We start from the raw sequence: 26,465 nt of genomic DNA on the forward strand, positions 1-26,465 counted from the left end.
CCACAATGAAACACACACTAGGTCTTATAATTCCATATAATACATTGGCAAAAATAACAACAAACTTTAGTGTGCAGAGGAGGCAACATGTAGTTTTGCAGCTGTTGTGGAGCTACAAGGACTAAAAGACATGCTGGGACTTATAGTTCCATATAATAGTAATAATAACTAACTGCACTGGGCAGAGGAGATGTAGTTCTGCAGCTGTTGTGGTACTACAGGGACTAAAAGGCATGCTGGGACTTCTAGTTCCACAAGAGTAAGGTGACATGTCAGTACTCACACAGTGGTGGTCCGGTTGGGCAGGGCTCCCAGGGGCAGGCTTCTCCCGCTGTCCATGCTGTTACACACCACCTTCCCAGCCTCCGCCACGGATCCCGCCGCCTTCCCCGTACCCCGGGGCCTTCCGTCCTGCTTACACCCAGGAGGCAGAGCCCAGGCCGCGCCTCCACCTCTCCCGGACAGCAGGGCGAGCAGAGCGGCCAGCAGCGACAGGCCCCAGGCCTCCATTGTGATCACCAGCCCGGACTGGAGCTGGCCGTGACCCGGTGTAGCTGGCTGGGCCTCTTAGTGCTCCAGGCTCGGGGGTCTCCCAGGTTGGTAGGGGTGGTCTGCACGTAATGGGGGGTGGTCTCTGCTGAGCTCCAGACTGCAGTCTCGGGTGATTGAGGGGTGGGCTGGGGTCTGTCTGGTGAGTGGGGGGGGAGAGGTCTCCGGTTACTGCAGCCTCTGGTCTGGGGTCTTTGTGGACTGGGGTGGTCTCTGTGGCTTCAGCTTGGGAGGTCCCTGGTTGTTGCCCCCGGGCAGTACTGGAGCGGCCTTCCTGCCCCCTCTCACACACGGGCTGCCTATCGGTATTAGCTTTAGACCGTCATCCTTGTCCCCCGAGATCCTCTCCCTCCTCCTCCCCGATCTCCTCCTCTCCAAGCACAGACATGTCAGCGGGGAGGGGGCGGCAGGCCCAGGACACAGGATCCCACAACTTGTACACAGTGAGACTGCAGCAGTATGCTCTGAGCCCATAGGGGCACATGGGAGAGACAGTATCTGTGGCATCACTTATTATATAATATTAATGTATAGTATACCGTTACAACAGTAATAACTGATGGAGAGAAGACGAAAACTACTAAAATAACTTGTTGATAATAATGTTTATGGAGTGAGTGCTGTCCTGGTTCTATAGTATGTTACAGATCAGGTGAGTCTAGAGGTCAGAATGCTGTTTTCTTCATATCCTCTATTAAAACCTTTGAACTCTACATTTCTTATACTTCTACCTTCCCATTTCTTTTATAGATTTCAGTTGTTTTCCATTTTGGGTAAGCCATGGGTTTCGCCAGGAATAACAATGTTATCTTAGATTCCGAAAGCAAATTTTTCAAATGTTTTTTTGAGTTTTACAAGACTTTCCTCTTATATTTTATTAGAATAAATATATTTTTAGTTTAAATCCGTTGTATAAATATTAACTAAGACGCAACAAGCAGTCTTGACAAGGTGTTACTTTTACATAATTAGCAATCTTAATCTTAAATATAAAGATACCATATATGTGTATTTTATTGTAGGTCTGAAGGTGGAACAGGACCCTAGAATAAAGTTTGTAAATTACATTAGTGGTGTTTGTCTGGGTTAATAGTTTGATTGACTGAATCTATTAGTGTTAGCACTAATCGATTCAGTGTAAACTGGATCTAGTACAGACTAAGGGGTATATTTATTAATTAACAGGGTTTTGCCCAGTGAATTATCATCTGTCATCACAACGATAACGCATGGTTTTTTTGGGTCCATTTAACAAAAAATCATCCTGTGACAGTGCGTCCGATAGGAGGCTGTCCCGGTGATGACTTTACTTACCTTAAAACTCCGGTTACTATCGCAAAGGTGGCTTTGCGCATGCGTGACCTAAGGTAATACATGCACAAAGCCACCTTTGTGACAGTATCTGTAGGGGGGGAGCAGGTAAGAGGTGAGGGATCCAAAGATCCCTCTACCGCATAGCTCTCCTCATACGCTTCAATGGCTAAAGCCATCTTCTTCGGGGCAAGTTCCGAAAATCAACGATTTTCAGAACTTTGTTAGTTGCGCAAAATAGCAGTCTCCATAGAAACTGCTTTTGCGTACGAAGACAGAAGATATTTCGAAAACTGCTGTTTTGGAGGGATTGTTAGCTCTTAGGAGCTTTTTAAATAGGCCCCTAAAAGTGCTTATTCTGGTTCATCTGCAGTGGAGAACATTTGTCTCTCTGCTACAAGGAGACTGTACATTAACTTTACTTTCCTGCTTTGAATTTTCCTGTCAAAATGGCAGCATCTGCATAAGGTGCAAACTTTTGATGGGAGTAGCTAAGCCGATTATGGCGTTCCTGGGTAAATGCAGACTGAGTGACTAAATGTAACATCTGACCCTTAATGCAAAAATCTGACGTTCACAACATCTTTATTGAAGACATTGATGGATGGTTTTTCTATTGTGTCATCATACCCCTACCACTGGGAATGTACTGAGGTAGGCAGGTCTTCATAGTAAGACTGCACTATCCACAAGAAGTGTGTAAATAAGCTCCGCCCACATAATTTTTCCCTACCTAGTAAGGTTGGAAAATAGCCAAGTAAGTTCTTAGGGGCATATTCAATTGTCCGTGTTACTCGCAAAAGTAACACGGCGTTAGGAGTATTACGGTAAGTCTAAGCCGGATTTCAGCTCGCAGCACCCTGAAAGCTGGCGTTAAAGGTACCGTAATAATTGTAATTACGCAATCCTTATCTTTGCGATAACAATTGAAATAGATTGTGTTGCAAATGCAATTAATAATAAATGTGCCTCTTGGCACCAGAACTTTCAGTTCTGTCCGACAGTGATCTGGATGGCAAAAGTGGCTTGCAACAGATGCCCCAATTTTTTCGCACATAGAGCTCCCAGTGGGATATTTAGGTTTTAAATAAAAACATTAATGAAGCACACATAAAATGACGTTGGATTTTGTAATGTTTCTGTCTGTAGTGAAATACTATTTTTCCTATACTTAAGATATTAGTGCAGCTTCCATCTCTCCAGAAATTGGATGGATATAGGTGTAATGTTGTTGCCAATTTCTGTAATGTTTTTCCATATGATGCTATTGAAATGCTGCAATGCTGCCATCTAGTGTGTACTTGTGAATAACATGTCAATTTTGGGCTTTGTTGTCAGTTTTTGGAGTTTGAGTATTTAGCATTTTTTTTAGCATGTTTAATTGAAAAGTTATGACATATGGATAAGGGGGAAGGAACAGAATAAAATAAGGGAATATCAGGAGGGGGGATTGTACAACAATCGCCAAGTATTGAATACTATGCCTTCTATGTTTTTTATGTATTTGAACTAACAGCACAATCTCAATCATATCTATTGTCGGAGATCAGTTTTGTTGTTGCACAAATTAGTTACAGTGACTAAAAATGTCTATGTGAAAATACAGTCCTTAACTGTAATGATGTTTCTTTTACAGATTGAAGCTAAAGTTGAACATCTGTGTAGCATAAACTGTCACACAGGGATAGACAGTATATTATAATATCATTTCATATGTTGCACAGTTCCTGTGGATACAACTGAAAAGATGGATAGTGGGAAGTTTCCTGAATCATTTGCATGGGGAGCAGCAACAGCGGCCTATCAGATTGAAGGTAAAACTGAAAACTGTGGTCAACTATCTTCTGAGAGCCGTTTACTGTATTCAGTTAGTCGCAGTATTTTTGTGCATCCTTTGGCGTATACAGACTAAACCAAAACATGTTTTTTTTTTTGTTACACAGTTTTTCTTTTTTTAATAATTTATGTGCACAAAACAGTGTACTGTAAAATGAATAAACTTACAGTTTTCCATGCACCTTTTATACCACTAAGGGCTAGATTTACAAGACTGCAGGTTTGAAAAAGTGGAGATGTTGCCTATAGCAGCCAATCCGATTCTAGCTGTCATTTATTTAGTGCATTCTAGAAAATGACAGCTAGTCTGATTATATAGCAACCAATCAGACTCTAGTTCCAATTATTCAAACCAGCAGTTTAGTAAATAGACCCCTAAAGCTCAAATACAAATGTGCAAACCTGCATTGTAAATGATCTTTTGTGTCCTCTCTGTAATAAAAACTTTTGAATACCCCAAATGTAATAAAGACAGTTCCAATGTCCTCCTCCACTTTAAATTAAGCAAGGGTTGTCCTAATGTTCTAGTAGGGAGGATGTAATGTTTCACCCATATTACAATGTGCAATCTCAGTTGGATCCACAAACCCACAAAGATCACACCTTGATTTTACGGGGTATTGTCAAGGAAGTAATGTGCAGTTTGATATGTACCAGACAGACAAGTAGGGGCACTTATATAAATAAGGAAGTAGTACCAGTCTGCAATTTTTGCATTTGGTAAATTTCTGTTTTAAGTTTTAACGGGGTCCATGGCCGCAAAGAGAACTTTTGGGCCCCAGCACAGCAACTTTATGGGGCCCACTCCATAGATACTTAGAACCACAGTTTGTGGAGACAAGTTTCCTAAGTATCATGAAACGACATAAATCCATTGAGGCCAATTCTGAGTTGGTTAATCTGCCAGAATGTCCGGGCGACTCTCAAATGACTGAAATGCCCCCTGGACTCCCAAGAAAGCAGTTAGACAGATTGGGTGTGTCCCATTCAGAGTACAGATTAGGTGCATGAGTGTGACATATATTGCACCCCCCCCCCCCATGTAAAAACAAGATTATGTTTTGTAGGACATGATTATTTTAGGTTGTTGAGTGATCACCTTTATAGGACTTACCCTGCTTTGTGGGAGGGAGGCACTTACTAACATACTGAAGTGTTGGTACCAGAGGTCCTGTTCTTCTTTGTTCTCCAAGGTGGTGTGCTGGGCACAGATTGATATTTCAGAGTGTTACCATTTTATGTATTTTCTTATTTATCATTGGTACTTTTTTTAATTGTCCACATAATAAAAATCTTTGGACTGTTTGGGGCTTTTGCTGCTGCTCCTGATCAGGGACACTGAGGAGTAACTTAGTCCCTGGTAGTGGTGGCTTCTTGGGCTGCCCCAGGAAGCGCCCGCATCCTCAGCTGGTGATGCATGCACAGCCTGATGGGGTATGACAGCATGGATCCCTCCACTAGGCTGCGTTGATCTGCCCATAGGTGTTTTACAGTTCACATCTACTGTGCTTTTAAAAATGCACAGCAGATGCATTTGAGCCCCTTCATGTGTTGTATGTTACTGAAACTTTTCTAACTACAGTGTCTAATCCTCGTCGGGCTGCAAAATCAAAGGATAATTATTAAGAGTTATGAATGTATTTGCCACCTATAGGACAATCGACCATCCCCTTCTCATCCAAACCTTGTTCTGGTTCTCAGCCGTCCACGGCAACCTTGTGGTTCTCAGCCTTCCACGGCAACCTTGTGGTTCTCAGACTTTCACGGCAACCTTGTGGTTCTCAGACTTTCACGGCAACCTTGTGGTTCCAGCCTTTCATGCCAACCTTGTGCTTCTCAGCCTTTCATGCCAACCTTGTGCTTCTCAGCCTTCCACGGCAACCTTGTGGTTCTCAGCCTTCCATGGCAACCATGGGGTTCTCAGCCTTCCACAGCAACCTTGTGGTTCTCAGCCTTCCACGGAAACCATGGGGTTCTCAGCCTTTCATGCCAACCTTGTGGTACTCAGCCTTCCACGGAAACCTTGTGGTTCTCAGCCTTTCACGCCAACCTTGTGGTTCTCAGCCTTTCACGCCAACCTTGTGGTTCTCAGCCTTTCACGGCAACCTTGTGGTTCTCATCCTTTCACGGCAACCTTGTGGTTCTCAGCCTTCCACGGCAACCTTGTGGTTCTCAGCCTTCCATGGCAACCATGGGGTTCTCAGTGTTTCATGCCAACCATGGGGTTCTCAGCCTTCCACGGAAACCATGGGGTTCTCAGCCTTTCATGCCAACCTTGTGGTTCTCAGCCTTCCAGTACTATTTCTATTTTTCTTTTTTTCTTCCTATCCCTTAACTAAATAAAATACTCTTGTCTTAGTTCCCGATGAACAGTAGGTAAGCCGAACCCTCTATCTCTTACCACAAATTTTGTAACACATTTCTACCCCTTGTCTTCAGTATTCAACATTACTCATTCACTCTCTGTTCGAGTTATATTTTATTTTATTATGCCTTTCCAACCCGGGAGTTTTCTTTATATATAAGCTATACCACCTCTACTTGTCTATGCCCTTTATGTCAGTAACCTCAATATCATACTGACACTTCATAGAACCTCCAATCGAGGACGTTCCATATCGGAGATCTCAGACATGCTCTAATCACACAGTACCTCCTACCCTTACATCACAGGGTATCGCTTCTCCTTCCAAAACTCAGGAAGGGGTAGGGGGTGCCACAATGTGAGAATGATAGCTCTGATATAGCTCTACCTCTATTGGCAGGTCAGTGCAGTGTCAGTATGCTAGTTAGTCACTGACTAGTAGAATTTGAAAGGGAGGGTAAGTTGAGATTTCTGAAAAACAGAGGGGAATTGGTGAATAGTATAATCACACAATCCTATAGTGATAACAAGGTGCATTAATATGCAATCATTTGGCTCATATACCACAATAAGTTTCACTTTTTAAGGATACAAATTCTTTAAATAACTTATAATAATTAATAATTTTTTTTTTTTTCTGTGATAAAATATAATATACTAACTAAAACCAATTCTTTTTGCTGGAGTAGGACTTTTTTTTTTTTTTTTTTAAATAGGAACCATATTGACAATAATCATCCAGAACCAGTCTAAAGTTTAGCATATGTGGATGTGGCGTCTAATTCTTCTCTGGCACACATTTATTCATTTATTTGTTGGCAGAGACGTTTTTATGAATGCCAACAGTGTGTAGCGTTCCTACGCCCTGGCACACTAATGCAGTTCATCAATTTACTCCGGTTTATCGATTATCTCCAAGTAATGTAGTAGGATGTATCTGCATAAGAGATTTACGTGTCTGTTTTGCTTCTGTGCTTCTGAAAAGTATTGGATCCATTTTGAGCCATGTTTTTTTTCCTTGCTGTTTAAGTTTTTATGTATGTAACACACACACACACACACACACACTCTCACACACACTCTCTCCCTCCCTCTCTCTCTCTCTCTCACACACACTCTCACTCTCACATTCTCTCTCTCACGCACGCACGCACGCACTCTCACTCACGCACGCACTCTCCCTATCTCTCTCTCTCTCTCTCGCGCGCCCACACACACACACACACACACACACACACACACACTCTTACTCACACACACACACACTCTTACTCACACACACACACACACTCTTACACACACACACACACACACACACACACACACTCTCTAACTCACACACACACACACTCTCTCACTCTCCCTCTCTCTCTCTCACACACACACACACACACACTCACACTCACACACACTCTCTCCCTCTCTCCCTCTCTCTCTCTCTCTCTCTGTCTCTCTCTCTCTCTCTCTCTCACACACACTCTCTCACTCTCACACTCTCTCACTCACTGCCGCACGCACTCTCCCTCACGCACGCACTCTCCCTATCTCTCTCTCTCTCGCGTGCGCACTCGCGCGCCCACACACACACACACTCTTACTCACACACACACACTCTCACTATCTCTCTTGCTCGCACACACACACACACACACACTACAATCTATCTATAAGTGGTGGCACTTGAGGATTTTCTTACACAGTACCTTGGTGTCCCGCCAACGATTCACTCTGAGACACCCCCAGCACACACGGAGCACAGGTCATGCCCGGCTGTATGCATTCAGCCAATCAAGAAGAGGATGAATCCTGATGTCATCAGACTGAAAGTCTATGTCGGGTAGCGCTGTTTGCATAACCTCTATCAACAACACTGAAATGTAAACAAACGACGATGAGTGTGATCAAGAGATATGGCTGTCACTAATTAAATATAGCTGTGTTGTATTTGATTATATTTTGTTTATACCTCTAAAATGACGACAATAAATTTTGTACATTTGATTGGTAAAGCCACACCCACACTAGGCAAACTACACCCACTTTTTTGACAACTCCCATTTTAAAAAAACTTTCTTATTTTCCTCAACCAAGTCTGGTAATGTATTTGAAAACTGTCCGAACAGAGTCCTGATCATTCCCCTTCAAATGTAAGAATGGAAATGTGAACAAATAATGTAGGCGTCTCTCACACACGTGTGGGCAGCACGGTGGCTTATTGGTTAGCACTTATGCCTCACAGCACTGGGGTCATGAGTTCGAATCCCAACCATGGTCTTATCTGTGAGGAGTTTGTATGTTCTCCCCTTGTTTCCGTGGGTTTCCTCTGGGTGCTCCCGTTTCCTCCCACACTCCAAAAACATACCAGTAGGTTAATTGGCTGCTACTAAATTGCCCTTAGTCTCTCACAGTCTGTGTGTGTGTAAGGAGATTTAGATTGTAAGCTCCAATGGGATCTGTACAGTGCTGCGGAATTAGTAGCGTTATATAAATAAATAGATGATGATCATAATGTGTAACATCGAAAGAAAGAAGCTATATATATTATAGATCTGATATGCTTTACATTTGGGATACAGAGAGAGAGAGAGAGAGTAAGGTAGAAATTGTGTAAAGAGGAGTGATGTATTTGTGTATCACCAACACAGAGGTGACACTGAAGCCCATAGGAGCTCCTCATATTGATGTAAAGATTTAAGGGTGTTCAGATGTCATAGTAGAAAAGGAGAATTTTATGCTGTGAAACAAAACACTGGAAGTGTGGGTAGGCAAGAAGTGGGCCAAGAGGGATGTGCGGCTTCCTAAAAAATGAAATGTTTGGAGGTAGAACAGGCAGAAACCAGGTATAAACAATATTGAAGACTTTTATCAGGGGAAAGAGACCCTTTGACTTCATTAGGAACTTCTGTGAGCACAGGCTTAGTAACATAGAGTGAGCAGAAACAGATGGTAATGGCTCCAGCAGGTCATTTGTAGACGAGTGCCTCCAAAATTTTATAGGAGCAGGATGACAAAAAATGATGATTCTGCGGTTGGACAGAGATGTAGAGTTGAGATTTCTTTATTTTGCATTGGTTTGTTAACCGCACGTAGAGGAGTACGAATCAGCAGTAAAATGGGAAATGGATCAGCAGTAAGGCAGATGTTAAATTAGCAGAAGGCTTTGATTAGTGAGAAAGAATAAATAAAATGCATCAATTAAAAATCTGACCAGGATGTTAAATTCAGGCACTTCATGTGTGGGGAAGGTGAGTGGGTTCATGTAGAATATCAGTGTAAAATATTGTGTCAGAATAGTAGAAAGCAGAGGAGCTAGATGGGTTTAATGATGGTCCATAATAAACACTGATTTGTTGGAAACTGAGTTTTTAGAAAATGTGAGGTAACTATTTATACCAAGTTGTAAGAGAAGAGCGAAGATTTGTAAAGCAGTAGCAACAACTCTAATTGGTTATGGTGGCAAATGAATCTTGTGTTTTCTGTGTTACACTTTTAAATGCAGTGTCCATTTTAAAGTATAACAGTTGACAGCGTACGATGGGGCAGCCATTTTGTGGACTGAGCCATTATTCTTGAAAATTCAGCCTATCGGCTAACAAGGAACTAATGACATCACTAAGGCACTATGAAGCACTATGTGTAGGTGACCGACATACCTTGTTTGTAGATGGTGGCAAGTTAATAAATGAATAAAAAGAAATATAGTGGCTTTAATGCATGTCTCTTGTGTGTACTTTGAAGAGGAGTATTCCTACCAACACCAAAACATTTTACTAGAAAATTGCATGCCTCAGAGGGTGTTAGATGTGCATTTTACTGAAGGTTAATATATTGAAACCAAGACGAAAATCGAAAAAAAAGAGCATAAAAGAAGAAGACATTGTATTAATTTAAGAAACAATCAATGCTGGAACATTCATTTTCATGCATTTTATACTGAGAAATCAATAGCATGAATTCTGTCACACCAATACTTGTTACGCACAAAATGTTTTATAGATTATTATGTGTATTTTTTATAACCTATTGCAAAACTAATGAAAACAGATATATTTCCATAAAAGAGCTGCAAAGTATCAATTGTTTGATTTAATTTGGGTTTAAATCTTTGTCACCCTTTATCACGAGCTCATGGCTGTAGGTTATATACAAGGCTCAGGTGGGATGGTTTTCTTTATGTACATTTTTTATCTTCCTTGTCAATGTCTTTTGCCCACAAGAGGGAGACAGTATCCAATAAAAGTAGAGTAGAAATAATTAGGATAATTATATGTCGCAATTGATGCATTAGAACTTGGTTGTTCTTGGCGAACACCTGATTCAGTGCTTTATTTAGAACTAATAAATTATAGTTTAAAAGCTTAGTAAGTGAAAGATCTGACTTATTTGTTTGACAGGGAGTCTACAAATGCATCAGCTGCTTTGAAAGCTTTCATGTGCAACACAATGAGTATATTTAGATACCAAGCTTAACACATGCTTAATATGCTCTCTAAGTCAAGTCTGTATTCTTACACCGCAGAGTCGCTGTATCCTCTTTATTTAGGTAATAATGAGAACCCTTATCAGGATCTGTGGGTGTGATATTCCGATCAGCAGGGAAAGGCTTTGAAACTTGAAATAAAATGGAACATGTTCGTGTTCTTTTCCGTTGATCTTCAGGATTCTATCTGCTCACAGATAATAGCTAACAATAGGAGTTACTACTAGCAGGCCCTGTGGCTGGGTGAGAGTACTACTCCTGCTTAGGACATGTATGAGACATGAAGGAGAGACAGACATGGGGAAAGAGAGACCAGCATAAGGGGAACAGATATGAGACAACAGACAAGACTGGGGACAAACAAGAGTCCAGTGACAGACATAAGAGCAGTAAGATTTCAGAGCAGTCTTTTAGATTTTTGATGTTCAATGTTCAGTTGTCATTCCCAAAAGCAGCATTTTAAATGGCTTTTGACAAGGGTCTGAGCATCTCACTGTAGTCATTCCTCTTCTTTGGATGTCCTTAGTTATAAATTGGGCAGGGATAGAAAACCCTGCAGCATATGAGAATATTCACAGCAGCAGGAGAGGTGTGTGCTGGTCTTAATGGAGGCGGTGACCTGTTCTTTCCTTTGATTGTATGACTAAGGACAGGGCTGCATATGAGCAGTGTCATGATGTGAGGAGGGGAATGGAGACAAGCAGGAAGAACCCAGAGATGCATAATGAAACCCGCTGTAATTTGCCATGCCATGGCTGCTGGGGGAGCCTAGACAAAATCTTCCTCCTCCTAACGGAGGAAGTGTTCCACGGGTGAGCGATCCTGCGAAGCCGTAGAGGCTACAGCTGGATCCTATTGAAAATAAAAGATAGCACCATCCTGAATAAATTCATAAATTATGTTACGCCCACTTTACGGAAAAAAAATGCAGTTTTCTCTGTTTTTATGGCTGATCGCACCTTAGTAAATAGAAGCCAGACTGAGAGTTAGATGGTGGAAGGAGCAGGTTCCCCAGCAGCACAGAGTAGTGTTTGAGGGTCCTATCAGATTAGTGCAGGAACATTGGTGTAAAATGCACCTCTATATGAAGTTCATATAGAACTTGTTAATGCTAATGTGTGAAAACAATAACTTTTTTGTGTCAACATTTCTGCCTGCATTGTTGTTCAGCAGAATTGGATATTTTTTTTGTTCCAGTGCTTTAAAACATGTTTATAGCTAGTTATAGATTGCAGAGTAAGCAGCAATGTTAGAAAGTTAATTGACAAGGACTGTGAGTCATTTACATCTGCATGAACAATTGAAAAAGAGTAATAGGGCTTCCTAACATATCAAGAAAAGCTTCTCCTTCCATTCACTGGCAGATTGAGTCACTCTAGTTACACAGCTGTTCACAGCATTGACCAGGAAATACGATGGCGTGTAAAGTCACACGTAATGTCTATTGATGTCTGTCTCCATGTATCCGCAACCCTGTACTTGATGATGACCCTTCAAGTAGAATGTATCATAAACTTCTGTGATATCATAGTTTGGTTGCATCTCTTTATTGTCTTCATTTGTTTTCAGCTTTGGCATGTTCGTCTGACTGTGCATCACAGCCACAAGCAATTACTTTGAGAAAAGGAAATCTTGAGTCATGAACCTGTGATGTCCGTACATTACCTTGTTTTCAGCTCATTCAGTTTATCTATGTGCAGGTAGATTGGTGTTGACCAACTAGTGAATGGTACCTATGAAACCATTACCCCATGAGCCACCAGGATATTTTATTTGCCTGTGTGTTCTTCAGAGGAACCTAAGGAGATGCCAAACAATTTATTAGAGATAAATTAATTATAGCAAGGGGTATAATACATTTTGGCAGAATTGGTTTTAGTTTGTCTTTAGGGAAAATAAACAAGCAGGGATCTGCAAGCTTTTGCCTTGGAAGGGCATGGAGACTGCTTCTCCCTAGTAATACTTAAATAAATCACTGATATTTCAGATTTTTACAGATATCTCAGAGGTCTTCAGACTAATCTGAACAAGATAATGTGCAAATAGATCACATTATGCTGTTTCTGGATTTTTTTAATTAACTTAAAAGCTGTATTTATGACATTGGACAGTACAGTGGTTTAGTGGTTAGCACTTCTGACTCACAGCACTGGGTTCATGTGTTCGATTCCTGACCATGGCCCTATCTGTGTGGAGTTTGTATGTTCTCCCTGTGTTTGCGTGGGTTTCCTTTCACACTCCAAAAACATACTAGTAGGTTAATTGGCAGTTACTAAATTAACCTTAGTCTCTCTTGGGCTGTGTGTCTATATTATGGAATTTAGACTAAACTCCAATGGGGCAGAGACTGATGTGAGTGTGTTCTCTGTACAGCGCTGCGGAATTAGTGTCCCTATATCAATAGCTGATGAAGATTGTACAAAGGTCATTTCAATTCAATGCATTTTCTACAGTATATATACATGTAATGTCATTTCACCAATAATTGGATGAGTCCACCTTTATTACCTTCAAAAAGTCTCTTATTCTTCAAATGATCCCTCAAAATCTGTCAAGCTAGACATCAAAATGTGTTAATTATACCTTTAAGATCCCTACATTTACCTCCATACCCTGACTGTTTACCCCTGTCTCGGCCAATGCAAACAATGTATCTCATGCGAGAAACTATTACGCATATTAGAAGTCATCCCATCTTCTATAAGTTCACTTGCTTGTTCTCTTGCTTTTTGATTTGCTTCCAGCGTCAATTTTCTAAATTCCATTAACACACCATTGTATCCAAATTCATATACTTTAATATGGGGTTGGTCCCCCTTTTGCAGTGAAAACAGCTTTCCACAAGATGTTGGAGTGTTTCTGTGGGAATTTGTGCCCATTCATTCCGGTCAGTCACTGATGTTGGATGAGAAGGTCTGGCTCGCAACCTCTGTTTCAGTTCATCCCAAAGGTTTTCAATGGGGTTGAGGTCAGGACTCTGTGCTGGCCAGTAAAGTTCTTCCAGACTGAACTCATCAAACCATGTCTTTGTAGTTCTTGATTTGTGCACTGGGGCACAGTCATGTTGGAATAGAAAAGGGCCTTCCCCAAACAGTTGCCACAAAGTTGGAAGCATTGCATTGTCCACAATGACGTGGTATGCTGAAGTATTAAGATTGCTGTTCACTGGAGATAAACCCTGAAAAACAGTCCCATACCATTATCCCTCCTCCACCAAACTTCACAGTTGGCATAATGCAGGCAGGTAATGTTCTCCTGGCATCTGCCAAACCCAGACTTGCCCATCTGACTGCCAAACAGAGAAGTGTGATTCGTCACTCCACAGAATATGTTTCCACTGCTCCACATTCCAGTGTCTGTGTGCTTTACACCTGTCAGGCGCTGTCCCGCATTCCTTCCTGGTGCTGGGACGGACGCCTTCTCTGCCCCCGTCCCGTTGCCTAGCAACGGAACGTCACTTCCGCCCAGCAGACAGGATGTTCGGGGGCATTGCTAGGCAACGGAGACGCTCAGGGCCGCTTCCTGTCGGCGGTCAGACCAGCTGACCACCGACCTCCACTCCCACCAATGAATTAGGATCTCTCCCTATTTAAACCTGACTCTGGCACCATTAGGGTGCCAGAGTATCTAGTCCTCTAGTCCCTCTCTAGGCTCCCTTGTGTTCCATATATTATATATATATTACTATTGTCTCTCCGGATTCTGACCCTTGCCTGCCTGACCACCTCTCTCGGATTACCCCTGGTTCCTGTATTGACCTCTCGGCTTGACCCCTGGCTTCCTGACTCCTCTCCTGCTTATCCCCTTGGTACCTCCTTTTGACCTCGGATTGACGACTATGCTTCATCTACCTCGCTGGTGGCTACCTGGGAGGGCCGCGACCGACACGTCTCAGCGGCTAAGTCCAAAGCTCCTTGCGGGGTTCCCTGGTGAAGACCTGGGGCGTGGTTAGACTCCGCGCCTCCTGGCATAGCAGCGCTAATACCAGCAGGTAAGGCCTTCCGATACTTTGTTTGTGACAACACCACTGCATCCGATGCTAGGCATTGGTCTTGGTGATGTGAGGCTTGTATGCAGCTGCTTGGCCATGGAAACCCATTCCATTGAGCTCCTGCTGAGTTGCTGTTGTTCCTAAACACTTCCACTTTCTAATAATATCACTTACAGTTGACCGTGGAATATCCAGCAGGGATGAAATTTCATTGAACACCTTTGGGATGATCTGGAACAGAGGTTGTGAGCCAGGTCTTCTCGTCCAACAGCAGTGCCTGACCTCATAAATGTTCTACAGACTGAATGGGCACAAAATCTCACAGAAACACTCTAGCATCTTGTGGAAAGACTTCCAAGAAGAGTGGAAGCTGTTATCAGAGCAAAAGGGGGACCAACTCCATTTTAAAGTATATGTATTCGAATACAATGTCATTACAGTTCCTGCTGGTGTAATGGTCAAGCGTCTGAATACTTTCGTCCATTTAGTGTATCTTAGGGCTCAAGAGGGGGGACATCAACTCTAGGGGGTAAATGCATTATCTTCCGGTTTTGTTAACTCGCGGGAGTTCGCCGAGTTGACAGCTTAAATTTAAAGCGGCGCTGCCTTGTAAAGGGAAGTTTCCCGCGAGTTGACAAAACCGGACGATAATACATTTACCCCTATTTCTCCAAATTCAATCCCACACAGCTACCCAAAATGTATACACTATGCAGAATGTACAGGTTTATTTTTTAAATTTCAAGATGTAGCATCTTTAGAACCTCCCAGTATAAGGTTCCACCCCTCTTCCTAGTCATGCCCTCTTCCTTCCTCTTCCTCCCATTTCAGTCTCAGAACTGCAAGGCCATCCAGCAATACAAGTGCCAAGAGATCTGTGAACAACATTGAAATCGCTTTGCTGGAGCCTATATGATAAAGGGGTATTGCTAACTGGTGGGGACCTCTTCCAAACTGGGGTCCCTACGTAATTATAGATATTCGTAACACAGAATATTTGGAGTTGCAGACTCTGATTTTAATTGCTCAGAATATTTTAAAGATATAACTGGAAATGACTGTGGCAGTGTGTGGAAAGATGGAGGTCCTAAATGCCAGAAAAACACCCGAAAAAGTCATAAGCATTCCAGACCATAGATCCCATACATGTGTATAAATTCATTTTCAAGTATAATTGTTCTTTCTTCCGTGATTGCAATGAAAAGGTTACATAAGCAGTGTACACCCGTAACTATGTTGCCAACATGTTATGTAGTATTGATGGTTGCCAAAAGGTTACAACAGAAATTGTTTGTAAAGGGCCTGTTTTTAGATTTATATTATTTCAGTAATTAAGTCAAAATGTAAAATAAAACAAAACCTTTTTTTGTGACCCCCATATTAATGAAGCCCTGCTCAGTGATAGGGAAAGCTTTAACCAGCCATTAATGCCAAGACTCAGAAAGTGGGAGCCTGAGGGGAAGACGACTGCAATCACAGCAAGAGCGAGAAAGATTATATAAGTAGCTGTATTTTATAGGAATATATGTGCTGCTTCCGATGAAGGTCATTGACGGCCTTTTAATGGGAATATCCCCTAGCAACTCATTTCATGTCCAGCCTATCAGACCCAAAAATATCCCTTTCTAATCAACCACTGCACACACAATTAGTTTTCTGACATATGTAAATCTGCTCTCCACCTTGAAATGAATGATTAAAAAAAATGATGGTGGATCTCCTTGGTATTTAAGTGTTACAATTATAAAATTAATTTAAGAAAAATGGGTCTTGTCAGATATTGCATAGCTCCCTTTCATCTAAAAAAGGAATAAACACATTTGAAAGTAAATAGCAGCTTTGACGTCTTTCTGTTCCCATTAACAATGTATGTTAACGTATGCAGCTACCTGCAATATAGTGTATATTGCATTAAGGTCCGTTGTGTATTTTTATCGTACTGGCAGACACATGAACCATTTGCCTGTTTGCCTTTCTACAGGAGGATGGGATGCAGATGGAAAAGGCCTCAGTATTTGGGATTCGTTTACCCATCAGGGAGGTGATCGAGTTTTTAAGAACCAGACTGGAGACGTAGCTTGTGGCAGCTACACTCTGTGGGAGGAAGATTTGAAATGCATCAAACAGCTTGGATTGACTCATTACCGCTTCTCTCTTTCCTGGTCACGTCTGTTACCTGATGGGACGACAGGTTTTATCAACCAGAAAGGTAATTGTTTCTTACGGATACAAGGTTGAAGCTTTAATCAAGGTTATTGCTATTGTCTGGCATAATTAATTCTGGGTGTTCACTAGCATCAATCTACGTACGGCTACATTTGGAAGATCAAATAAATGCTCTACAGTATATATCCTGTCTATTAATAACATGTCCTAATTAGTATAATATGTTCAGTGTTGATTTAGTTCAGCCGTTGTCTTAAAAACTGTCTTGATACCTGAATATATAAACATATGTTACGGCTTCCAATATATTAATTGAAATCAGTGGTAATAAAGAGCACATTATTCAGGTGGTAGTAGCCAAGTTCTATAAAATATGATACAAGATATAAAAGTACACAATAGTAAGAAATAGGTAGTAAGACATAAAAAATAGTACACTAAAGAATCAGTGTACATCGTGTAGGGTGTACGTATATACCAGTCAAGTAGTATCTTCTACAAACACTTAAAAGGAAATAAAATTGAAAATTCCAAATCATGAGTGGAGCCCTGTAGTAAGTTGGCACATTATGTGCTGTACACCAACATATTGTAATCTTGATTAGAAGCATAGGGCAAGTATTGCTAGTTATCATCACTAATTACGCAGGATTTTAGTGTATACTTGTCACACAAACAGTGTAATAGGACATAATTAATATATACTTAATTTCCCATGCAAATAATTGTATGCTACATGTAGCATTATTTAAGTGCAATATATCAGTTTTATTATTATTTTTATTCTTATGCTAATTTTTAATACATTGTACAAACTTCATTTTAGATAGAGGTGCCTTTGACACCTAATGGGGAGCACATATTTGCCCATCCTTAGGGCCACCATCAGAAATCATTGGGCAAAGACAAATGGTCAAAACCTATCCCCCCCCTGTGTGTAACTAGACGGTATCCTCACTCCTGCAGTTTGCACCAATCTAGTACCATAATCCTGCCCTAACTTCCATCTTAAACTCCAACCCAAATTACATAGGAATATAATAGGCAAATCTATACATTTATTTGGATATTTAAGAACATTCCAGACATATGATGGCACATTTTTAAATCCGATCTGATTTGCTCTACTCGCTGTCTGACATTCTCTGAGGTCTTGCAGGTTTTTTGGTGTGTGGGTTCTTCCTCTCACCTTACTTAGCGCAGAGCCTCCACCCAAGTGGTCTTTGTAGCTAGTGGGGAATGTGGATAGCATGCTCTTCTGTCAGGTGATGACTCCATAGACCCCTTGTACCTAATACAAGCAACCTGTCCGGCATTTACACACTGACTCTTACATATGTGTAAACACCAGAATGGTATATTTATGGAGGGACAGAATGGAAAAGGGTGGGAAGAATAAATTAACTGTTGGATATCGGCCATAATATTGTCAGTATAACAATTTTAAACAGTGCAATTAGATGATAACATCAAAGGAGAAAGGAGTATAAAACAATAGCAACAGTTTCAGTAGAACAATGACAACGGAATAAATTCAGTTGGTAAACTGGGTAATCAGTAGTGTAATAGAAGTCAGTATGATCAGCTATCTTTATAGAGCAGTAGAATGGACACATATTCTTACAGTCCTACCGCACTGACAATCACAACCAGCCCACATCAGGCGCTCACGTCTGACTGGTGATTATGGCACAATGCAGAAGGTCAATCACTCACGGTAAACTGAACTCTGTGACCACATGGACCACTCTGCGAGGGAATTATCTATCACTTTAGTTAACAAACGTTAAACAATATAATTATCAATTATATAAATGTTGGGTACTGTTGGTGCCCATTGAGTTGGTGATCTGGGTTACTTGTGATGTGTAGATGTGACAATGTAAAGTCTCTAAGCTCTCCCAATTGGCCAGTACTCAAATGATGACCCATGTGGAATTGTAATATGAAATAGTAATGGGTATGTAGTGGACGGCTCCTGGACTCCTAATAATCGTGTATTTCTTTATGTCGTTCACTGACACTTCTGTTTCTGACGTATACTGGACTCTGCATGGACTGCCCTTGACCTCTTACTTGTAGTCCTCCCTGTTCACACGCATTTCACAGAGGCCAGGAATCTCTGGTGCACAGTACCTATAGTTAGCAACTTATTCCTCTGCTCTGGCTTAACAGTAACATCAGCAGCGTTTCTCTGATCACTCTGCTGCTGACACTGCATCTTAGGAGCCGCTTCCTGTCTGAAGCAGGATCAGCCTCTCTCAGAAGACTCAGCCTTTCTCTCTCGACCAAAATAACTTTTGCACCTCTCTCTTGGTCTCTCCTATGTCACCTTTGCTGCCTCTCTGCTCCCATTGCCCCCCCCCCCCACCCCTGCTGCTCAGACAGATCCTGTTTGCAGGCTATCACAATCATCGCGCTTAGTCGTTATTAGAACATATTAAGAAGGAAACCTTAAATAAAAATGTGCAGATATGTGTTTATAAAGAAACCTTTACAAATGAGGGGCTACATGAAGGCAGTAATCTCTGCTTGAGGGAGTTAGTTAGTGGTAGTGTGCTGGTCAAAAGGGAAACAGTGCGGGGATATCATTCACCACTAGGAAGATGCCTACACCCTTCCCACTATGACATGACTGACACACACAGTGACAAGTCCACACAGACACCCTGATAAATGACAGATACACAGAGACTGAGACAGTAACACACAGTTAACACAACACAACACAACTGAAACCTGATAGAAGACTGCTGTCAGAGTTTCTGTCTTCACTCCAAGCAAAGCACAGCAGTGGAAAACCAATTGCAGGCCCACACACGTGGAGAACATTACTATACTTCTCAGTTGGTTTTATTATTTTCCTTGTTCTGCTTCACCCCCACCTCCACCTTTGGCTGAGAGCCCCTTAAGTAGGGCCCTGTCACTGTGTAAAAGTTCTATATAAATTTGTTTACTACTAGATTCTCTCCTCAATCTCCAGGCATGGCCCATCCTAATAACAGGGTCGTGGTTAGCTGTCCATGTTATTAGGACACCCTTATTATCCCTCCCTGCTAGTGACCATGCTAACCCTCATGCCCACCTCTTCACAGGTAATATTAGTCTCTCTGCTAGAGAATGTTTGTAACAAATGAAGAAACGTTAGGCCTGGGTCTGATTAGCTTCTGGCTCAGTTGCATGCATTAGAATTTATAAAAAATAATTAAAAAAAAGTCCACAAGAGCGAACAAATTCTTTGTAAGATGATTGAGATTATATGCAGTCTTGTTTTCTGCAATGTATTGTTCTCCATTAACAGCCAATTTGGCTTAAACTAGTGTTTTTGATTTTTAGGGGTCAATTATTATAACAAGTTGATTGACAGCCTTTTGGAGATGAAAGTCACTCCGCTGGTGACACTGTATCACTTTGATACACCACAAGCCATAGAAGATCAAGGGGGTTGGAATTCCGAGAACACTGTGGCAATCTTTGAGCAATATGCAAAGTTTTGCTATTCCACGTTTGGCGACCGAGTTAAACTTTGGATTACTATCAATGAGCCACATGTTGTTTCCAAATTCAGCTACGAAGAAGGCCTGTTTGCACCAGGAAACAAGGAACTGGGTTTTGGCGCTTACCGGTCTGCTCACAACATGCTAAAAGCCCATGCTAAGGCTTGGCATGCCTACAACAACTTTTTTAGAGACAAGCAAAAGGGATTTGTTTCTATAGCTTTAAATTCTGATTGGGCGGAACCTTTGGATCCAAACTCTTTGGCTGATAAAGAAGCAACTGAGCGATACTTAACCTTTAACCTCCAATGGTTTGCAAAACCAATCTTCATTGATGGCGATTACCCTACAGTGATGAAGTCAGAGATTTCAAGAAAAAGCAAGGAAGAAGGACTGACAACATCTAGACTCCCAGAGTTCACAAATGAAGAGAAAACTATGATAAAAGGCACAGCTGATTTTTTCTGTCTAAACTATTATACCACCCGAAAAATCAGACCTCTCACTAGCACAGTTTCCGAACCAAGTTTTAATTCTGATATGGGAGCAGAAGGCATAAAAGATCCGGAATGGCCGGAATCTGGAGTCGAATGGCTGTGCGTTGTTCCATGGGGCTTACGTAAGCTCCTGGCATATATAAAGGTATGGATCTTTTCCCATCAGTTATATGTGAAATAAAAATAATTAAACCATATTATATGAAACCTTACAAATGTCATTACCTGCCCTCCTGTAATCAAAGCATATCATTGGTGAAGAACAGCATGCACTTTAGCAATACACCGTGTAACAATATAATTTCAGGTTGTGTACATTAACTTTATGATCATGTAATCAAGGATGAGGTTTACTGTGACACAATTATTTAAGCAAGATGGTTTTGAAGTATTGGTGCATACTGCTAAAATGAAGAGGAAATAATATAACATAGGTCTATCTGGATCTGGTACCCTCAAAGCTCTATGTTGGATTTGCTTTTAGTCTTCGCTGTTTATGTGACAGTCTATGTTGATGGCCTGTCGTAAATGCTATAGGAAGATTCTTGCATCCACCATATTGATTATATTATGTAGGCAGTGAGAATAAAGTCCCTTCGATAGCTCCATTTAGTATTTTGTTAATACACATCTGCTAAATTGGAATTAGAAAGCACCTGTGGAATACTTTTATCAGATTAATGAAAGGTGATGAATAAGGTCTATCCCTAGTCGTATATACTTTTGCTAGCAATGAATGAACCAATTCAGATGTCTGCCTTTCTTATGGACATATTTGTTCCAACAAATCTGAGTGAAAGTTCGTCCCCAGTTTCATTTGACCAACAACAATTCAGGGAAAGTCACATGTCCCCTCATAGCACTATAAATTATAGTGTAACATGGTGCCATTTGCTATTTTTTTTTATTGTAGAAAGCCGCTAGAGAGGGGTGTTGTCAAATTGTTACGGGAATACTTCATCCACTTTTTGCTTTGGTGCAGGGCTCGGACCAGTGCATGAAGGAGGTGGTAACTGGCGGTAGGGTAACAACGAGACTTGGGATTTTTTATTTTCTGTTGATAAATTTTTATTTTTTTCCCACTTTCTAAGGGTGAGCAAGCAGTACAGTGACAACAGAGAAGGGTGCTCTTCAGAATTGTTACTGCTGCTCTTTCAGCCTGTGTTAATGATCATTATTCATAATGACTAAAGATTATTTTTAGAAGACGAGTGTGCCCAAAACCAGTGCAGTATTTAATGAGTGGCCCTAAGAGTCTCCAGAAAATGACTGGTTTATAAGCGGACTATAAATAACACCTGCTATTTGCAGCTCTATTAAGAAATAATATTCAGCAATGCCTCTTGTAAAATAGCATATTACCAATAATAATCATGGGTTTATGAGTCATATCTAAAAATGTACAGTTCTCATCAGCAGCTTAGAGGCTTCTATTGATCGGACCTAATAGACTAACGTTATATATACTAACATGTGACTAGATAAGTATCTTATGTAGGAAGTTGTAGGTTAGTGCAAGAAAAAAACAGAACTTATTTAAAGTAAAATGGAATATCTAGTTCTATATCTGTCTAAATATAGTAGTACACAGCTTAATTCAATCGGACATCTGTATTTCTTTTGTGTTTGTTTAACTATTAAGAGTTGAAAGGGCGTTACCTAGATACCGTTCAGGAGAGGTGCCATTGTTTGTTTTCTTTTCTCCTATTATTTTCTTTTAGAGCTCTCCTGTAAATCTTATCTAGATTTTAATCATGAATATTCCACTGCACGTGTGGCCTAGTGCGTACTTTTTAGACTTCCACCCCAGGAGATCCCGGCGGAGATGTCCAAAGAACAAGGGGGTGGCGGTGGGGGGCTGACGATGTGAAGGGCATCAATGGTACCCACTTGGCAAGGACCAATGATATGATTCGCATCACCAATGCCCCGTCCTCTTTACAAGAAAGAGAGAGAGGTGGGATCAGCAGGGTGGCTTATGGGTCATTTCCTTTTCTCCCCACTGGTGTGGACTCTCCTGTACCTGATACCCATGTTTATTCGCACAATAAGCCATTCTTCACATGACCCCAGGTTTGTCACATTAGGCACCAGCTAACAAACAAGAAGCAGAAATAAAGGGACAAGGCACAAACTTAGATGTCAAGGCATGGAACACAAACTCAATGACAGGAAATGAGCCAAAGGTCAGGAGCACAAGTGGACACGAAACGGTTAAGCAAAGCAACTGTACAGACTAGTATACAACAGCTAAAAATAGCCTATCGCCCTGCACAGGGCAAACTGTTGACCCTATAGCCTGCTGAAACGGGGCAAAAAAGAACAGAGTACGCCTAAGCACAATAGGAGCGCACCTGCTACCAGAAACCGAGCACCCCTTGTCTAATTTCAGAGGGCACTGTTGAGCATGGTGGTATGTAACAAGTCGCCAGTGATGTCCGAGCGGAATGAATCGGACACCACTGTCAAATATTCTCCTGGATTTAACATGAGGAACAGAGCATTTATAACTCTTTACAATTACAGAAAATCACCTTTTTTTTATCTCGATCAAAAAAAAAATTAAAGAGCGTGCACATATTCTCAGGTACCTTTATTTGTTACTATACATGTAATCACTAATTAATTTGTTGACATTATAATTAGACAGTAATGATAGTTGGAACAGGTTGTAGATAGACTAATTATTGTTGGCAAAAGGTTCAGAAGATCACATTACGATATAAGGTGCTAGAGCCTGACTGCTAGCCAATTAGAAGTAGCTTGTCATGCCCTCTCAGCTTCCCCTAGTCATGAAGTCCAGATTTGTTATTTGTTCACAATGCATTACATTATATAACATTATGGTTATTTGGCCATTACATGACATTGTATGATGTGTATTATTGATATTTTACCCAATAATGCATTTGACACTCTTAATAAAAATGCATGAGAATATGGAATACTTTTGGTAAATAAAAATAACAAGAATAATATAAAGGTTATACATTTTAATAGCTATAACTATAGTGGAAATGATGAACAGCTTTCAAGGCTCTAGAGCAGGGGAGGACTGGCAAATTTTAGCCCGGGGGACAAGATTCGACTCGGCAAACTATTAGGAACATTTTCAAGGAAAAAAATGCAGGTGGCCCAGCCGAAAGTAGTCCACTATGGGAACAGACTGGGGGTGCAGATGCCCCCCAGCCCAGCCTGCTCCTGCTCTCGAGCCCTTTTGTTTGGCACATGAAGCTAAGATGATATGATATGTGCAAAGCACATGCAAATAGTGTGGACACACATGGATTGGTTAAAATATAAAGAACTGTGGAATAAGCATGTATAGAAGAAAGCAAATTAGACTGAGTGCTAAGCGTCAAGCTGACTGTTCAGTTTCTCCTATATACAGACATATTGTTTGCATTTTATTGAGGATACCTAGTTGGCAGATTCAATGTTATTTAATGCTGCATTAGCACCTAAAGTGGTGAACATTTTTTTTTGCACTTTAGAATGGCTGCAAAACAGGGGTGTGAGCAAGAAGACCAATGAGAAGTCACGGTGCTCATAATTGCATCTTCCCATTGGTCACCCCCCTGCTCACAGCGCCATTGACAACATCTCACGACCCCAGTTTTCAGGCGGAGCTGTGTGACTAATCATGGAACCCGGGGAAAACCGGACGCTACCGAGGGGGTGGACCTATAATGTTCCACTCCCTCCCTAGGTGGTAATGCAGCTTTACGCCAGAAATGCTATATTCCTCTGGTGAACTGACTATTTGTATTTTGTCTGAGCAGAGGATGTGTGGATAGGTCTTTCATCATTTGCGCCCACACACCAACATGTTCCATTTGCATCATGTTGAGCAATGGAACTCGTCACCAGAAAACTCCTCAGATTTGCCGGCATCAGGAAACGGTGGTTCGGAAAATATTTCCTTTAGTCTGTCATCTTTTCAAGCTATTTTCTTTTGTAGCTCTATCTGTGGGTTGCATGTGAAAACTATTGGTAAAGCTATACTTAAGGTTGTTCGGATGGCGATCTCTTTCTGAGATGACAGAACGGATCCGGTCGTAATGTAAGGCGTGACTAAAAACAATGGAGTGTTTAATGGAATCTGTCATAAATTAGATCTGATGATCTGTCTGTAGGTTAGTGGTTTAGGGATGTGTGTAGTTTGTTGCCTCTGATGTTTGAATCCAAAAAATAAATGTGGGAGATTACATTTTTCATTTTCAGGTGGTTGGATGAAATTCATTGAGCTGATTGTGGAACTGGATTAGGGCCTGTTCACTACCAGTCTAAATGATTAGGATGCTGGAGACTGGTGGTTACAGGTTTACTCACAACCCTCTGCCAGCCTTGCCACACACTGTGGCGCAAAAATACATTCTAGTAATGTCCCCATCTGCTGGACATATATATCCTGGCCAAATGAAAAGTAGTTGTGGGTTAATACATAGTGCTACACCGTCTATATATGGAATGGTTGTTTCTAATCATTCCATGTTCCATTGTTACCGTATGGTACCCATCGGTGGCTCCTGATTATTTCTATCTTTTTTTTTTCTAGCACACGTTTGGTAACCCAGATATTTACATCACTGAAAATGGATTTGCTCAGAGTGACCCACCTATACTCCAGGACACACACAGATGGGGATATTTTCAAGAAACACTAAAGGAAGTACTAAAAGGTAATATTATTTTTTTCTGATTTATTTTGCAATATATTTTTGTTGTTATCATAGTTCAACATTATTACCCTCATCTAAGAAGCCCGATACAAAGATCTCCTTAGTTGAGCTTGGATGATCCGCCCAGCACACGTCAAGGTGCACGGCTTCTCTTTGCTGATGTGAGATCCGTCCATAAAACCAGGAGTACTCCTAAATATGCAGAGGTGAAAACATCTTAAGAGGATCACAGTACTGTCGGAGTACCGAGGCTTGGTGACCCTATTATCGATCTCTGATAACCTGATTTCCTATTAGCATAAATCTGTCGACAGGAGAGGAGGAAGTGAAACACAAACAAGTTGTTGCAGTTTCAAAATAAGCTCTGAGGGTCTTCTCAGACTGCTCCTTTATTTATACCTAAGCTCGAGCATTAACTGGTTAACAACAAGTACATATTAGGACAAATCCTTTTTTGCAACAGTAAGTACATATAAGGAAATCTCTTTAGCAATAAATACATATAAGGCAATATCCTTTGTCCAGTACTACGTAAATGTCTTCCAGGCCGTTTGTTTTCAGTCTTGCATCCTGTTATTGTCTGTTCCATTGGCGTAGTTCTCATATCTGTAGTTATAGTTTTTTAAGGTATTTCACACATATATTTGTACCTTTAATAGCTGTTCATTGGTTTATACTCTCACAGTACAAACGTGTAAACAGCAAATTCCAACCGGGTACCACCTTGCAAACGTCTGTCCTTTGTTCTGCAAACCTATGCGTTTTGCCGAAAGCCTTGTCCCATTTCGGCCCTGGAAATGGGGGTATGGTGGGTGTGAGGGTATGGCTTACATAAACAGGTCCAAAAGCAAAACATTCCTAGATATCCATGGATCAACTTGTTAATTACACCCATTGTTGTTATGCTTTACTCTCAAAGGAAATGTTGTTGACACAACTATTCGCAAATGGTTTAACTAAGTGTGTTGAAGATGATTGCTTTGTGTATTTCAGTGATCCACCTCATCTCAAGTTTTTATATGGTTTAAAGAGCATTAATAACATTAGGTTCTATGAACAACATTGGGTGTACACCACTATATTCAATGAAA

The 26,465-nt window shown here is 41.1% G+C and overlaps 2 protein-coding genes across 4 annotated transcripts in view; one reads left to right on the top strand and one right to left on the bottom strand.

Annotated features, from left to right (window-relative positions):
* Positions 1–511, bottom strand: part of ADGRA3 (adhesion G protein-coupled receptor A3) — a 50,815-nt gene extending 50,304 nt beyond the window's left edge. Inside the window, exon 1 of the mRNA XM_075194730.1 lies at positions 284–511. Coding sequence (XP_075050831.1) covers positions 284–510 — 227 coding nt within the window. The 5' untranslated portion in view covers position 511. The remainder of the gene's footprint in view (positions 1–283) is intronic.
* LOC142137165 (cytosolic beta-glucosidase-like) overlaps positions 1–26,465 on the top strand; it is a 34,079-nt gene that overhangs the window by 124 nt on the left and 7,490 nt on the right. The window contains exons 1-5 of one of the 3 annotated variants that reach the window (XM_075194731.1): positions 507–596; positions 3,497–3,674; positions 16,514–16,741; positions 20,035–20,837; positions 25,251–25,374. In XM_075194731.1, the coding sequence (XP_075050832.1) occupies positions 3,608–3,674; positions 16,514–16,741; positions 20,035–20,837; positions 25,251–25,374 (1,222 nt within the window). In that variant the 5' untranslated portion in view covers positions 507–596; positions 3,497–3,607. Of the gene's footprint in view, positions 1–506; positions 597–988; positions 1,202–3,496; positions 3,675–16,513; positions 16,742–20,034; positions 20,838–25,250; positions 25,375–26,465 lie in introns of those variants that run through there. The other 2 variants (XM_075194732.1, XM_075194733.1) reach the window with 2 other exon arrangements.

This window comes from Mixophyes fleayi, chromosome 1 (assembly GCF_038048845.1).
Source record: "Mixophyes fleayi isolate aMixFle1 chromosome 1, aMixFle1.hap1, whole genome shotgun sequence".
Lineage (NCBI taxonomy): Eukaryota > Metazoa > Chordata > Amphibia > Anura > Limnodynastidae > Mixophyes > Mixophyes fleayi.